Source organism: Oncorhynchus tshawytscha, linkage group LG26 (genome assembly GCF_018296145.1).
Source record: "Oncorhynchus tshawytscha isolate Ot180627B linkage group LG26, Otsh_v2.0, whole genome shotgun sequence".
NCBI lineage: Eukaryota > Metazoa > Chordata > Actinopteri > Salmoniformes > Salmonidae > Oncorhynchus > Oncorhynchus tshawytscha.
Genome location: NC_056454.1, coordinates 33,087,083 through 33,101,558, shown reverse-complemented (window position 1 = coordinate 33,101,558; position 14,476 = coordinate 33,087,083). Strand labels below are relative to the sequence as shown.

Genomic DNA, 14,476 nt, shown 5'->3' with positions numbered 1-14,476 from the left:
CCACTCCCTAGCATTCTTCTTGCCAATGTCCAGTCTCTTGACAACAAGGTTGATGAAATCCGAGCAAGGGTAGCATTCCAGAGGGACATCAGAGACTGTAACGTTCTCTGCTTCACGGAAACATGGCTAACTGGAGAGACGCAATCCGAAGCGGTGCAGCCAGCGGGTTTCTCCACGCATCGCGCCGACAGAAACGAACATCTTTCTGGTAAGAAGAGGGGCGGGGGCGTATGCCTCATGGCCAACGTGACATGGTGTGATGAAAGAAACATACAGGAACTCAAATCCTTCTGTTCACCTGATTTAGAATTCCTCACAATCAAATGTAGACCGCATTATCTACCAAGAGAATTCTCTTCGATTATAATCACAGCCATATATATCCCCCCCAAGCAGACACATCGATGGCTCTGAACGAACTTTATTTAACTCTCTGCAAACTGGAAACGATTTATCCGGAGGCTGCATTCATTGTAGCTGGGGATTTTAACAAGGCTAATCTGAAAACAAGACTCCCTAAATTTTATCAGCATATCGATTGCGCAAACAGGGGTGGAAAGACCCTGGATCATTGTTACTCTAACTTCCGCGACGCATATAAGGCCCTGCCCCGCCCCCTTTCGGAAAAGCTGACCACGACTCCATTTTGTTGATCCCTGCCTACAGACAGAAACTAAAACAAGAAGCTCCCACGCTGAGGTCTGTCCAACGCTGGTCCGACCAAGCTGACTCCACACTCCAAGACTGCTTCCATCACGTGGACTGGGAGATGTTTCGTATTGCGTCAGACAACAACATTGACGAATACGCTGATTCGGTGTGCGAGTTCATTAGAACGTGCGTTGAAGATGTCGTTCCCATAGCAACGATTAAAACATTCCCTAACCAGAAACCGTGGATTGATGGCAGCATTTGTGTGGAACTGAAGGCGCAAACCACTGCTTTTAATCAGGGCAAGGTGTCTGGTAACATGACTGAATACAAACAGTGCAGCTATTCCCTCCGCAAGGCTATCAAACAAGCTAAGCGCCAGTACAGAGACAAAGTAGAATCTCAATTCAACGGCTCAGACACAAGAGGCATGTGGCAGGGTCTACAGTCAATCACGGACTACAGGAAGAAACCCAGCCCAGTCACGGACCAGGATGTCTTGCTCCCAGGCAGACTAAATAACTTTTTGCCCGCTTTGAGGACAATACAGTGCCACTGACACGGCCTGCAACGAAAACATGCGGTCTCTCCTTCACTGCAGCCGAAGTGAGTAAGACATTTAAACGTGTTAACCCTCGCAAGGCTGCAGGCCCAGATGGCATCCCCAGCCGCGCCCTCAGAGCATGCGCAGACCAGCTGGCCGGTGTGTTTACGGACATATTCAACCAATCCCTATACCAGTCTGCTGTTCCCACATGCTTCAAGAGGGCCACCATTGTTCCTGTTCCCAAGAAAGCTAAGGTAACTGAGCTAAACGACTACCGCCCGTAGCACTCACATCCGTCATCATGAAGTGCTTTGAGAGACTAGTCAAGGACCATATCACCTCCACCCTACCTGACACCCTTGACCCACTCCAATTTGCTTACCGCTCAAATAGGTCCACAGACGATGCAATCTCAACCACACTGCACACTGCCCTAACCCATCTGGACAAGAGGAATACCTATGTGAGAATGCTGTTCATCGACTACAGCTCGGCATTCAACACCATAGTACCCTCCAAGCTCGTCATCAAGCTCGAGACCCTGGGTCTCGACCCCGCCCTGTGCAACTGGGTACTGGACTTCCTGACGGGCCGCCCCCAGGTGGTGAGGGTAGGCAACAACATCTCCTCCCCGCTGATCCTCAACACTGGGGCCCCACAAGGGTGCGTTCTGAGCCCTCTCCTGTACTCCCTGTTCACCCACGACTGCGTGGCCACGCACGCCTCCAACTCAATCATCAAGTTTGCGGACGACACAACAGTGGTAGGCTTGATTACCAACAACGACGAGACGGCCTACAGGGAGGAGGTGAGGGCCCTCGGAGTGTGGTGTCAGGAAAATAACCTCACACTCAACGTCAACAAAACTAAGGAGATGATTGTGGACTTCAGGAAACAGCAGAGGGAACACCCCCATCCACATCGATGGAACAGTAGTGGAGAGGGTAGCAAGTTTTAAGTTCCTCGGCATACACATCACAGACAAACTGAATTGGTCCACTCACACAGACAGCATCGTGAGGAAGGCGCAGCAGCGCCTCTTCAACCTCAGGAGGCTGAAGAAATTCGGCTTGTCACCAAAAGCACTCACAAACTTCTACAGATGCACAATCGAGAGCATCCTGGCGGGCTGTATCACCGCCTGGTATGGCAACTGCACCGCCCTCAACCGTAAGGCTCTCCAGAGGGTAGTGAGGTCTGCACAACGCATCACCGGGGGCAAACTACCTGCCCTCCAGGACACCTACACCACCCGATGCTACAGGAAGGCCATAAAGATCATCAAGGACATCAACCACCCGAGCCACTGCCTGTTCACCCCGCTGTCATCCAGAAGGCGAGGTCAGTACAGGTGCATCAAAGCTGGGACCGAGAGACTGAAAAACAGCTTCTATCTCAAGGCCATCAGACTGTTAAACAGCCACCACTAACATTGAGTGGCTACTGCCAACACACTGTCAATGACACTGACTCTACTCCAGCCACTTTAATCATGGGAATTGATGGGAATGATGTAAATATATCACTAGCCACTTTAAACAATGCTACCTTATATAATGTTACTTACCCTACATTGTTCATCTCATATGCATACGTAGATACTGCACTCTATATCATCGACTGCATCCTTATGTAATACATGTATCACTAGCCACTTTAACTATGCCACTTGGTTTACATACTCATCTCATATGTATATACTGTACTCGATATCATCTACTGTATCTTGCCTATGCTGCTCTGTACCATCACTCATTCATATATCCTTATGTACATATTCTTTATCCCCTTACACTGTGTATAAGACAGTAGTTTTTTGGGGGGGGGGAATTGTTAGTTAGATTACTTGTTCGTTATTACTGCATTGTCGGAACTAGAAGCACAAGCATTTCGCTACACTCGCATTAACATCTGCTAACCATGTGTATGTGACAAATAAAATTTGATTTGATTTGATTTGATAGACATTTCCTGACAGTTTGTGACTCACTTCCTGTTCCTGGCGATCCCATTGGTAGATGTTAAGGATCACTTCCAGGTCAATGAGCTGCTGCTTCATGTGTTGATCCACCTGTCTCCTCCTGTCCTGCAGTATCTCCATCAGACTTTCCACCCGGCCATAGCTGCTGTCAGCCCCTCTCAACGCCTCACTCCTCTGAAGACCATCCTCAGTCTCGAACTCTCTCAGGAAGTCTAGAAGATCACGACTCTTGTTCAGAACCAACATTGACTTCTCCAGGAGGCCTGGGGAAAGAGAGAGGGAGGGGGAGGTGTCAACGACAGAGGAGAGAGAGAGCAAGAAAGCGATAGAGAAAGGTTTATTTACTATTACTTGGAGGCATTACATAGCCAGTGCCAATAGCAGCAAAAATCTGAATTATGTGATACCATTGACAAGTTTCTCATTAAAAAGACTCTCTTGTTTAGAACCAGCATTGACTTCTCCAGTAGACCCGAGGGACAGATATGGGCCAGAATAAGAAAAGATGATTACATGTGCACATACAACGTCTTTGAGCAGGTGCTGGAAATCAAAACAATATGGACCAGATGAAAACCTAAGTAGTCAAAACGTTATCACCAACATACCACATGGGATCATAGATTGTAGTGTGCAGAATCTCTTTTTTCATTTGCAAAAGATACATGCCAAAACACAAATAATTAATGAATGAATCCAGCTTTGGGTCGTGTAAATACAGCCATACAATTTGTATAGTAAGTAAGGTACTGTATATCACACTGCAGTGTAATCTCTCATCAAATATTATCATGAGAATGAGAGTACTTGTTGTTTACATTACCGTTACGATGTCATATGATATCATGGTCCCTTTCTCCTTCAGCAGCCTCAACCAGCTAGCTTTTTGTTTATTGTGCTGTTGATATAACATGAAGCCCACTCATTCTCACATCTGACAGATATCATATCTCTTCATTACATCTCAGTGCCTTGGAGACTGAAAGGAAGGGTAAAATCATCCAATTTCAGGAACTTCAGGACTTTCAGGAACTTTCAGGAACTAAGAGGAGAATGATTCACTCAAGGGAGAGCAGAGGTGAACTGAATGACTGTCAGGATCAGACTGAGGTTGTGTATTATCTACCAGACATCTGGAACAGTGACCCAGAAGCCATTACTCTAAGGGGATTTGCCAAAGGGAATAAACACAGAATTTCTCCAAGGGAGGCTGTACTATAGGTGTATCAACATAATACCCACCTCTCTTCATAACGCTGTGTTTCATGAGCAGTTCTTTCAGACACTCCGCATCTCCCAGCTCCTGCTCTCTGCTCTGGAACTCTTCTGCCTCGTCTATTCTGATAGCAAACTGAAGGAGGTAGAGGAAGACAGCATTAATCTATCTGTATAGTTAGACAACAGTGAAGGAGGTAGAGGAAGACAGCATTAATCTATCTGTATAGTTAGACAACAGTGAATGAGGTAGAGGAAGACAGCATTAATCTATCTGTATAGTTAGACAACAGTGAAGGAGGTAGAGGAAGACAGCATTAATCTATCTGTATAGTTAGACAACAGTGAATGAGGTAGAGGAAGACAGCATTAATCTATCTGTATAGTTAGACAACAGTGAAGGAGGTAGAGGAAGACAGCATTAATCTATCTGTATAGTTAGACAACAGTGTAATTTATCCTAGAATGTGCTCTGGGTTTGCACATTTATTCATGGTGATCTCCAAAGGCTTCGTACATTCACAATAGATGTAATAAAGAAGTAAAACATTGAAAAAGGAACACTGTTTGGTCAGTGATGAAACATGTAAAAGGACAGACAGTACAAACAGTTCTGCTATTTGTTTAATTCTCAGTCACATCCACAGTGAGGTTATCCAGAGGGAACCATCTGCTTCCTTTATCTTTCACACTTCCGCTCATCATGTTTCATAATCATCACACCAACTCTAATGTGTCTGCTCTGTGTGGCAGCACCCAGGGTGGTCAGCCGTTAGTCTGGTTAAATTACAGCACATAGGCCTACAATATCACAAAACGCAACGCTCTTCTTCTGAGGCACTGTCTGTGGACTGATGGCATGGAAACTGCACCATTGTGACACATTGGCAGTAAATTCCCCTCATATCTAATTGCAGTACAAACGGACCCTTCTCGGTTACAATGTTATCTAGTGGAAAAAAACATATATCTTTATTTTCCAGTACGTAGACACAAATGCTAACAAAGCTGATAAAACAATGAGCTGTTTTCTTTTGTCTTTTGAAGCAAACTTCAGAGGAGGAAACAGACGCACTGTAACAACAAAGTAATAACAAAACAACACTGGATTCTGTGTTGATAGCTATCATGCCATTTCATATTTCCTCCAACAAACAAAATAATGAAAAACAAAGTTTCCATTTCAGAACAACAGAACTGGTTGAAATTCCACTTTCTAACAGGCTTAGTACAATGAAAACCCTTGTGGTATAGCCTACATGTACATGAACGGATAAACAGCTCTGATCTGTTAGGGTCTATGTCTGGTCTATGTATGCTCTATGTGAGTTCTATGTAGCTATAGTGTAGCTATAACGGTCTGTTTATTAGCCTGGCCAATACATCAAGTGCCCCGTCAAAGAACTCTTGAGGCCAGTTGTAGCAGTGACCAGCACTTCTCTAGCAGTGAGCTCAGGGTCTATGTATGGTCTATGTAGCTAGAACATCTCCTTTCTGTTAGCCTACCTACCTCAAGAGCCCTGTCGAAGAACTCTGAGGCCAGGTGTAGCAGTGACTGGCGCTTCTCTAGCAGTGAGATCATGGTTCTCCAGGCGTCGCTCAGCGAGACAGCCATGGCCTCATACACCTCCCCTTCATCTTCCTTCTCCTCTGCCGTCCTGTCTGCCTCCTCCAGCAAGGCCCACACGCCTGCCTCATGTTTCTGGAAAGAGAGAAGTCTCTAAAATATACTGTACCTGGTTCATTCAAGTATCTTCTCTGCATTATACAGGCCTCCTTTTTTGGATTTACATTCATGCTTCTGGCATTCTGTTTAGAGCACTGCCTTATTAAAAATTGTTGCATTACCATACACTTGCATGTAAGTCAACATTGTAAATGGACCGTTTTTTTTGCCAGCTACATTCTTATTAGCACACTGCCTTACAATAGGCTGGCACCAATATGTACATATAGTGAGCTCCAAAAGGTATTGGGACAGTGACACATTTTTTGTTGTTTTGGTTCTGTACCCCATCACTTTGGATTTTATGATACAATGATTATGTGTCAGCTTTCATTTAAGGGTATTTTCATCCATATTGGGTGAACCATTTAGAACTTTCTGTGTCATGTCCCCATTTTAGGGGACCAAACGTTTCGAAACAAATTCACTTCTGGACTAAATCAGTAAAAAGTTAAGTATTTGGTCCAATATTCACAGCATGCAATGACTATATCAAGCTTGTGACTCTACAAATTTGTTGGATGCATTTTCTGTTTATTTTGATTGTGTTTCAGATTATTTTGTGCCCAATGCTTCTAAACAGTTCTACATTCATGTGGATCCTACCATGATTACGGATAATTCTAATTTACTGAGGTATATATATCATACCCACAAAACAAATATCCCCTGTTATTGTAATGGTGAGAGGTTAGCATGTCTTGGGGGTATGATATTTGTGCGTCTGTAACTTTATCACTCATCATTATTCCTGATTCATTCAGGACTAGCCGTAATAATAGTAGCATCCACATTAATGTAGAAGTGTTTAGAAACATATTCTATTTACATTTACAATAAAAGTCTGTCTGCACGGTCACCTCATAGTTACTGTATCAATTTAAATCCAAAGCGCTGGAGTACAGAGCCAAAACAATCAAATAAAATGTGTCACTGTCCCAATACCTTTGGAGGTCACTGTATATTACACGGTCGTTGAGTACAATACTGACATTCTCTGATGAGGACACGTTGTTTAAAAAACATACAATTACCATATACTTGCATGTAAATCAACATTGTTAATGGAGCGATTCATTGACATTTTGTTCAATTGCACTATTGCAAGATACACATTTGAAATGTTCAAAGCCTTGCTATGTGATTTCTGCTAGTAAGCTGAATTAAAAGCCGTGGATAAACCAAGGACACGGTGCATTTGGATGCAAATCTTTTTTGGATTGTTTTTGTGATAGAACCTCTCTTTAATTAGAGGGGTTGTTCAGGGGTTTAAATCTGTAGTTACTCTGATGTCTTAATGGAAAATGACATTTTACTCATTTAGCAGACGCTCTTATCCAGAGCTACCTACAGGAGCTTAGGGGTAAGTGCCTTGCTCAAACCAGCGACATTCCGGTTGCTGGCCCAAAGCTCTTAACCGCTATGCTACCGGAACGTTTACATTAATAATATCAATTGTTCACATGCTTATGCCATTAATACCATACTTGTATAAAATAAGGAGTAACATGTTCAGCACTCACACATAACTATCTCCTGACATTAGGTGGCAACAGTAATGAATGGCCTGGATCTAAATAGCCATTGTCTATAACAAGGCTGGGGGAAAACGCTTTGAGTGGAAATAATATAAATCAAAAGGCTGTTATGAACATTCCACCTTCCACCAAGGCAATGAAAGTGACTGAAGTAGTTTCATGTTCCATCTCTGAGAAAAGAAAAGCATTGACGGTGTTTCAACGAGATATAGTCAAACAAGGCCAGTGTTGTGCCGAAAATCTCCCCCCTTCCAGAATCCCTCCCCCTCACGTGAACGCGCACAAACTCAATTCTTCACTGCTGCGACTTGTTTTCTAATTGAGATTTCTGATCACGTTAGGCTGTATTTAATTAAATAATTTATGTCGGTTTGATCGCGGGGGAGGCACTAGTAATGTCTGCAGTTTTCAGTTTGGCAATTTGCTTCAAGTGTATTAGACTATAAATAAATCTCTTTGCCAGAATTTGTCATCTCTCCAATGTCTTATTCGACTAGTAGTTGTTCTGAAATGTTTATTGCCTACATTTTACTCCCTCCTCTATGTTTAATATAACACACATACAATAATGATTCATTTCGGTTGCTTATCCTGACATGAAGTTTGTTCTACAGAAAGTATTTGACTCTGATGTGTGCCACAGAAAGCATTTCACTCTAGCCACAACATCGCTATCAGCAAATATGATTGGAATAATGTACTATCCTACTAGCATACAGTCACTGCTCTGCCTGTCGCGTCCTTTCTACCCGCCTCACTCTGCCGCCCCCTTCTGTTGAGTTTTTAAATAATAAGTGACATTATATAACTAATATTATCATTGGGTAGCTCATCCTGATGGCCCACCATGGTCTCATTAGAATATGTGTCAAATAGTGCCATATCAATAATAGAATAGTGTAGTTATATGTTGACATGTCAAATAGTGACATAGCAATAATATAATAGTGTAGTTATGTTGACATGTCATAATAGTGACATATCAATAATAGAATAGTGTAGTTATATGTCAAATAGTGACATATTAATAATAGAATAGTGTAGTTATATGTTGACATAATGTCAAAATTGTGACATATCAATATTAGAATAGTGTAGTTATATGTTGACATAATGTCAAAATTGTGACATATCAATAATAGAATAGTGTAGGTATACATCACCTGAGCTGACATATTAGTTATAGGAATGAAGAAGAAATACTACAACGAGAATGAGGCAGAGAATGTACATCTTTTCTTTACGGCACCTGGTATTCCCAGGTGGTCTCCTGTCCCGGTACCAATCAGGCCCAACCCTGAACAGGCCTGTTGAGGATGGTATGGCCACAAGCATATTTTTTTACCCCCATTTTCTCCCTGAATTAGGTCCCTTGGCTAATCTCTGCAAGTCCTCAATGGGCTCAGGAGAGGTGAAGGTCGAATCATGTCTCCTCCAAAACATGGCCGTTTTTGACCACTGCACCACCCAGGAACCCCCTAGTGGTGACATCTATTTCCAATGAGAGGATTACCTTGAGTTTGATCAGGAGCTGCTCGTGTTCATGCAGTAGTTTCTTGGTTTCATCCTGGTTGCTGCCGATCTCCAACAGGTTGGGATTGGCTTCAGTCAACTGCAGCTGCACCAGTGCCTCACACTACAAAACACAGTGTTTGTTTTCTCCCTTTTGCTGTCAGTACATATTTAAGCAATACGGCACGTCGGGGGTTTGTGGTATATGGCCAATATACCACAGCTAAGAGCTGTTCTTATGCATGAGGAGTGCTTAGATACAGCCCTTAGCCATGGTATATTGGTCACATACCACAAACCCCTTATTGCTACTGGTTACCAACATAATTAGAGCAGTAAAAATAAATGTTTGTCATACCGGTGGTATACGGACTGATATACCACGGCTATCAGCCAATCAGCATTCAGGGCATGAACCAACCTGTTTATAATTATTACTATACTTCAGGAGTAAACGGCCTGTCTGTATCCATTGGAACAATCTTTGATACTAAGTATCAAAGAGACTCAAAGTTAGACCAGCAGGAAGCCGAGGTCTGTTTGTGTTTCCCTGCCAAGGCCATGTAACATGTTGTTTATGATCCGACTGCGAGCAGGGCAGGTTGGTGTAATATTATACCTGTGGACACCCACATGGTCCTCCTGTGAATTTCACAGTGTGTAAACAGAGTATGGAAATATTGTCTGCAATGTGGGGCTCCTTTTCCAATATATTGTGCTGTCCCGGGAACGCAATTAGGGTATGCGTCCCAAATGGCACCCTATTCCCTATATAGTGCACTACTTTTCACCAGAGCTCTATGGACCCTGTTCAAAAGTAGTGCAGTATATCGAGAATATGGTGCCATTTGGGACACATCCCAGGACAATGTCAATCCATTAAACTGAGGTATTCCTTTAATGTAATGACTGATACCGCTCTGGGTGACACACATTAACTTAAAGCCAAGCTTTTCGTGGAAGTGTCACCCTGAGCGTAAAAAGCACCAACAGCTGTTGCTGTAGCCTATATGACAGTATTACTACATAATGCCTGTATATATTTGGAAAGACGGTACAGTAATTGATTTGTCAATGACAACAGTGGTTGTAACAGCTACAAAGTGTTCATACTAGGCAGTGTGAGGATCACCAACAACTGTTAAACTATATTACAAGATTTATACATAGTGTCACACTCATTACAGTAGCCTGTTGTTTCAGATGTAAGGAAACTTTCACTGAGACAATAATTCATATGTCAATGACAACGGTGGTTAGTTATGTGGTTACAGCCACAGAGTGTGCATGGGCACTGTAACTGTGGAGGTGCTGGAGGTGGAGATTAGGCCTATTTCCTACTCTGCATGCTTTGCCCTTTAATCATTGCATGCCTTAGATTGCACCCGTGGCAGTTACTTTAAAGGGGACTCAGGGGAACACCGTTACCATTACCCCTTTCCCCTTCACGACCAAAATTGGTCAGCAAAATTGGCGCCAGAGGATACAGAGGACAACAAACATATCTCTCTTAAAACAAAACATAGGCTTTTCCTTCTCTAGTAGGAATATTAATTAATACTTGAAAACAATCTCCTTTCTGTGTTTTATCATATCTAATATCTTGTACATTTGAACCAACCCATGTATTTCCCATGTATTTGACTGCCATGTGGGAAAAGAATAACTTGAAAAAAAAAGACCTACCTAATGCCAGTTGTCTTATTATCACTACTGTGGGAAAGCCCTGCCTACATGTTGAGATGTACGGCGTTAGTATGTGAGGCATTGAGATAAGCCTGCTGGTTTGGCTGGGAGCTAGTCCTATAAGCATAATGGACAAACAGAGAGAGCTATTGACATCCCAGGACACTAGCTTTAACAATGTGGACTATGCAAGCTTGTGACATCATGGACAACTTTAAATGCCTTTCTCTGGTTGTCTCAAATGGCTATATTCCCTATACACTGTAGGCTAGCGCACTACTTTTGATCGGACCCATAGTCATAAGTAGTGCACTATGAAGGGAATAGGGTGCCATTTGGGAAAGATCCTTTAATAGCAGCAGCACTTTGGAAAGAAAGAGATCAATGGATGATCACTGTGAGGTCAGTGTCTATCAGATTCAGACAGATCCATAATCTATTTTGACAGGCACTGATTCATTACCAGTCCTTGTTGTTATATAGACATAACACTATAGTAATATTAGACAACATTTCTGTTAAAAATGCTTGGAAAGATTGATCTTCTCCATCTCCATCACTGTGGAGTGAACGACCATGAGTGGCATATATCTAAGCACTTCTATTCTGTTCACCTGAGATATCAACAAACTGAAAAATAATACATGGGTTTTATATAAGGCTTTTCAAGGACTGAAATATGCTTAAAAAGACAACTAAAGACAGCCAAAGCAACCCAAAGATACAACTGAAGAACATTTTAGGAGTTTGGTACCTTGAACACAGTAACAATAATCTGAGAATCGCCAGCCTGCACGGCGATAGTGCTGATTGTTGTTGTCGCAGCAGGTTGACCTCCAGTGTCACTTTTGTTGGACATTGTCTCCCCCGTTCAAACTTAACTTCATAAAGTATAAGATGAGCTTTACAGCCCCTACTGTCCACTCTCTTCTCTCTGGATCCTGCAAATCCTAGTCTCTGTCCTGTTCTCTCATTTCAGTCTCTGGGTGCTTCCAAACTCAACAGTCCTTCAATATTTCCTTTGAAGATAGAGTGACCAAGCAAAAAACGGCAGTAGAGAGACCCCTCTGTCCCCTCATCCAACAGGCACAAAGAAAATCCAGTCGGAAGGTGTATGTTTTAGCAGCGGTGTTATATCCTCCTTCCACTCCCTCCAGTCCCACAGCCGAGCCACAGCACAACAGATCAGAGCCACTAGCATCAACGTACTGACTGAAGCTCAACAAGCAGGAGACACAGAGCAGGGTGACAGGGCAGAACACGGCTGGCCAGTGTGTTAAAAATAGAACTATCCACTAGGATTATCACACTGTGCTGTGCTGGAAGCCATTTGACACACCCCTATTTTGGTGGCTCCGCTCCACTCTGGTCTTTCTACACAACCCTCCCCTCTCCCTGCCTGCCTCTCTCCCAGTCCCACTCGGCCCCTCTTTATCTTCTCCTGCCTCCCTCATACACAGACTAGGAATGCATGATATATCGGTGAACATATAGGAATTCCGATATGTTCACCGATATATCGTGCATTCCTAGTCTGTGTATGAGGGAGGCATTAGCTAAAAATGCCAACATCGGTGTCGACCAATGTCTAGTTTAACGCTGATGTGCAAAACCGATGTCAAAGCTGACATGCATACCTATACATGACGTAATGACAATCTAGAGGAAAAAAACGCACACCTATTTAGGCGAGGTGCTGGCTAGCGGAGTGGAACACTTGAAAATAAAGGAGAGCTGCACACTCTAAGAGCTCAGATGCAAAAATGTAGTGTCCAACGCTTCGACAGGCAAGCTGTCTTCATCTGGGTATAATCACAAACACTGCAGGGTGACTTGTTTATATAGTGTCAAAATGGTTAGCATAGATTCAATTTAGACTACATAAATCGACAAACAATTATAATGGCAAATTCACAATAATCACAAGAATGGCTTCAGATCCAAGTCTACGTTGAGACAGAAGGGAACAAGGGTCTTTAAATGAAAGATCCAGGCAGCCTCTCATTTTAACAATAAATGATCAAGGTCACCCCCTCTCCTAGGGAGGGTGACATGCTCGATGCCAATATAACGCAGAGACGAAATTGAGTGGTTTGCTTCCAAAAACTGGGCCGCAACTGGGTAAGTCGAGTTTTTGCACCTAATGGCGCTATGATGCTCTGAGATACGTACTTTTAATTTGCGCTTTGTTTTACCCACATAATTTTTACCACAAGGACAAGTTATAAGATAAATAACTGCCTTAGTGGAGCACGTGATAACACCTTTGATTGGGATGCGTTTCCCTTTTTGGGGGTGTTTGAAGGATCTACATTTATAGCACAGCCATTACACTTGTAATTTCCATCCAGTAATGACACCATGTAATATTTTGCGCTACACGTGCAACACAGCATTCCTAACCTAGCCCACAATGTCTGCTGTGTGGATTGAGCAGTCAACAAGTCGAGCAGTCATTTGAAAGGGTAATAAAATTTCAGCGAGACAGCTCAAAAGGCAAAATCCATTAAAGCCAAGATACTGGAATTCATTGTCCTTGACAATCAACCGTTCTCCGTCGTGGGTGATGTTGGCTTTCGCCGACTGGTCGAGCACCGGGTACACACTACCATGTTCACTATTTTTCAGATGTTGCCCTACCGGAGTTACACAGTAATAGAGTCACTGCTATTAGCTTCACGACATACATACTATGGAAAGCCGTTTGGGTCTTTGCGTGTCAAAAAAGATACAGTAGCACTGCCAAAGCTGTACAGAAAAGTCTGCAAACAAGTAAACACCAGCCACGAACGATGTGTTTTCAATACCACGTTGGTAATAAAGCATCATTTCTTTGACCACAACTTCTGGGGTAGCTAGCTAGCTTTAGCTTGGTAATTAGCTAGCACCAATACAACCAGCCTGAAAACAATGACCAGTAGAAACTGCAGTCATTTTCATTATTCTTAGCAATGACAACGCTGGGCCAATTGTGCGCCACCCTATGGGACTCCCAATCACGGCCGGATGTGATACAGCCTGGATTTGAACCATGGACTGTAGTGACGCCTCTTGCACTGAGATGTAGTGCCTTAGACCCGCTGCGTCCATGTGTGTGTTAACTATTTAACTGTACTAGAATGCTTAAAAGGCCGCTAAAATGTTTAATATCGGTATCAGCTTTTTTGTCAAGGAAAATATTGGATATCGGTATCGGCCAAAAATGTCATATTGGTGCATCACTAACACAGACAACCCCACATAGGCACCAGTCCATCCATGAAATATCATATTGGTAGGACTATCTTTTATCCAATAGAAGGGAAAATACCCTGTGAGTTGTCATAGCTGGATAGATTTTTATCTTGCTTCTCTAGGTCTGTGAATAAGTTTTTCCATTGGTGTCCCCTCTACGTGACTGTGAGTCGCTTTAGATAAAGGTGTCTGCTAAATGGCATTTATTATTATTATATTTTACAGACAAAAGCCAAGCACACTTCACACTGGTATGCTGCGCTAGTGTTTAAGTATCTTTTAAGAGAGAAAAGCCCACACTCTCACTGGCTGACTGCTTCTATTTAACACTACCGTGCCTGGCTGGCTAGACACCCCCTTTAGGCATATCGTATCTACTCTGGATT

The 14,476-nt window shown here is 42.9% G+C and overlaps 1 protein-coding gene across 1 annotated transcript in view; it reads right to left on the bottom strand.

Annotated features, from left to right (window-relative positions):
- ccdc141 (coiled-coil domain containing 141) overlaps nt 1-12,123 on the bottom strand; it is a gene marked incomplete in the record, with an annotated part of 187,019 nt that extends 174,896 nt beyond the window's left edge. The window contains 5 exon segments of the mRNA XM_042306494.1: nt 3,189-3,442; nt 4,422-4,530; nt 5,905-6,096; nt 9,172-9,294; nt 11,611-12,123. Of these exon segments, the coding sequence (XP_042162428.1) occupies nt 3,189-3,442; nt 4,422-4,530; nt 5,905-6,096; nt 9,172-9,294; nt 11,611-11,715 (783 nt within the window).
- Nucleotides 12,124-14,476: the final 2,353 nt, after the last annotated feature.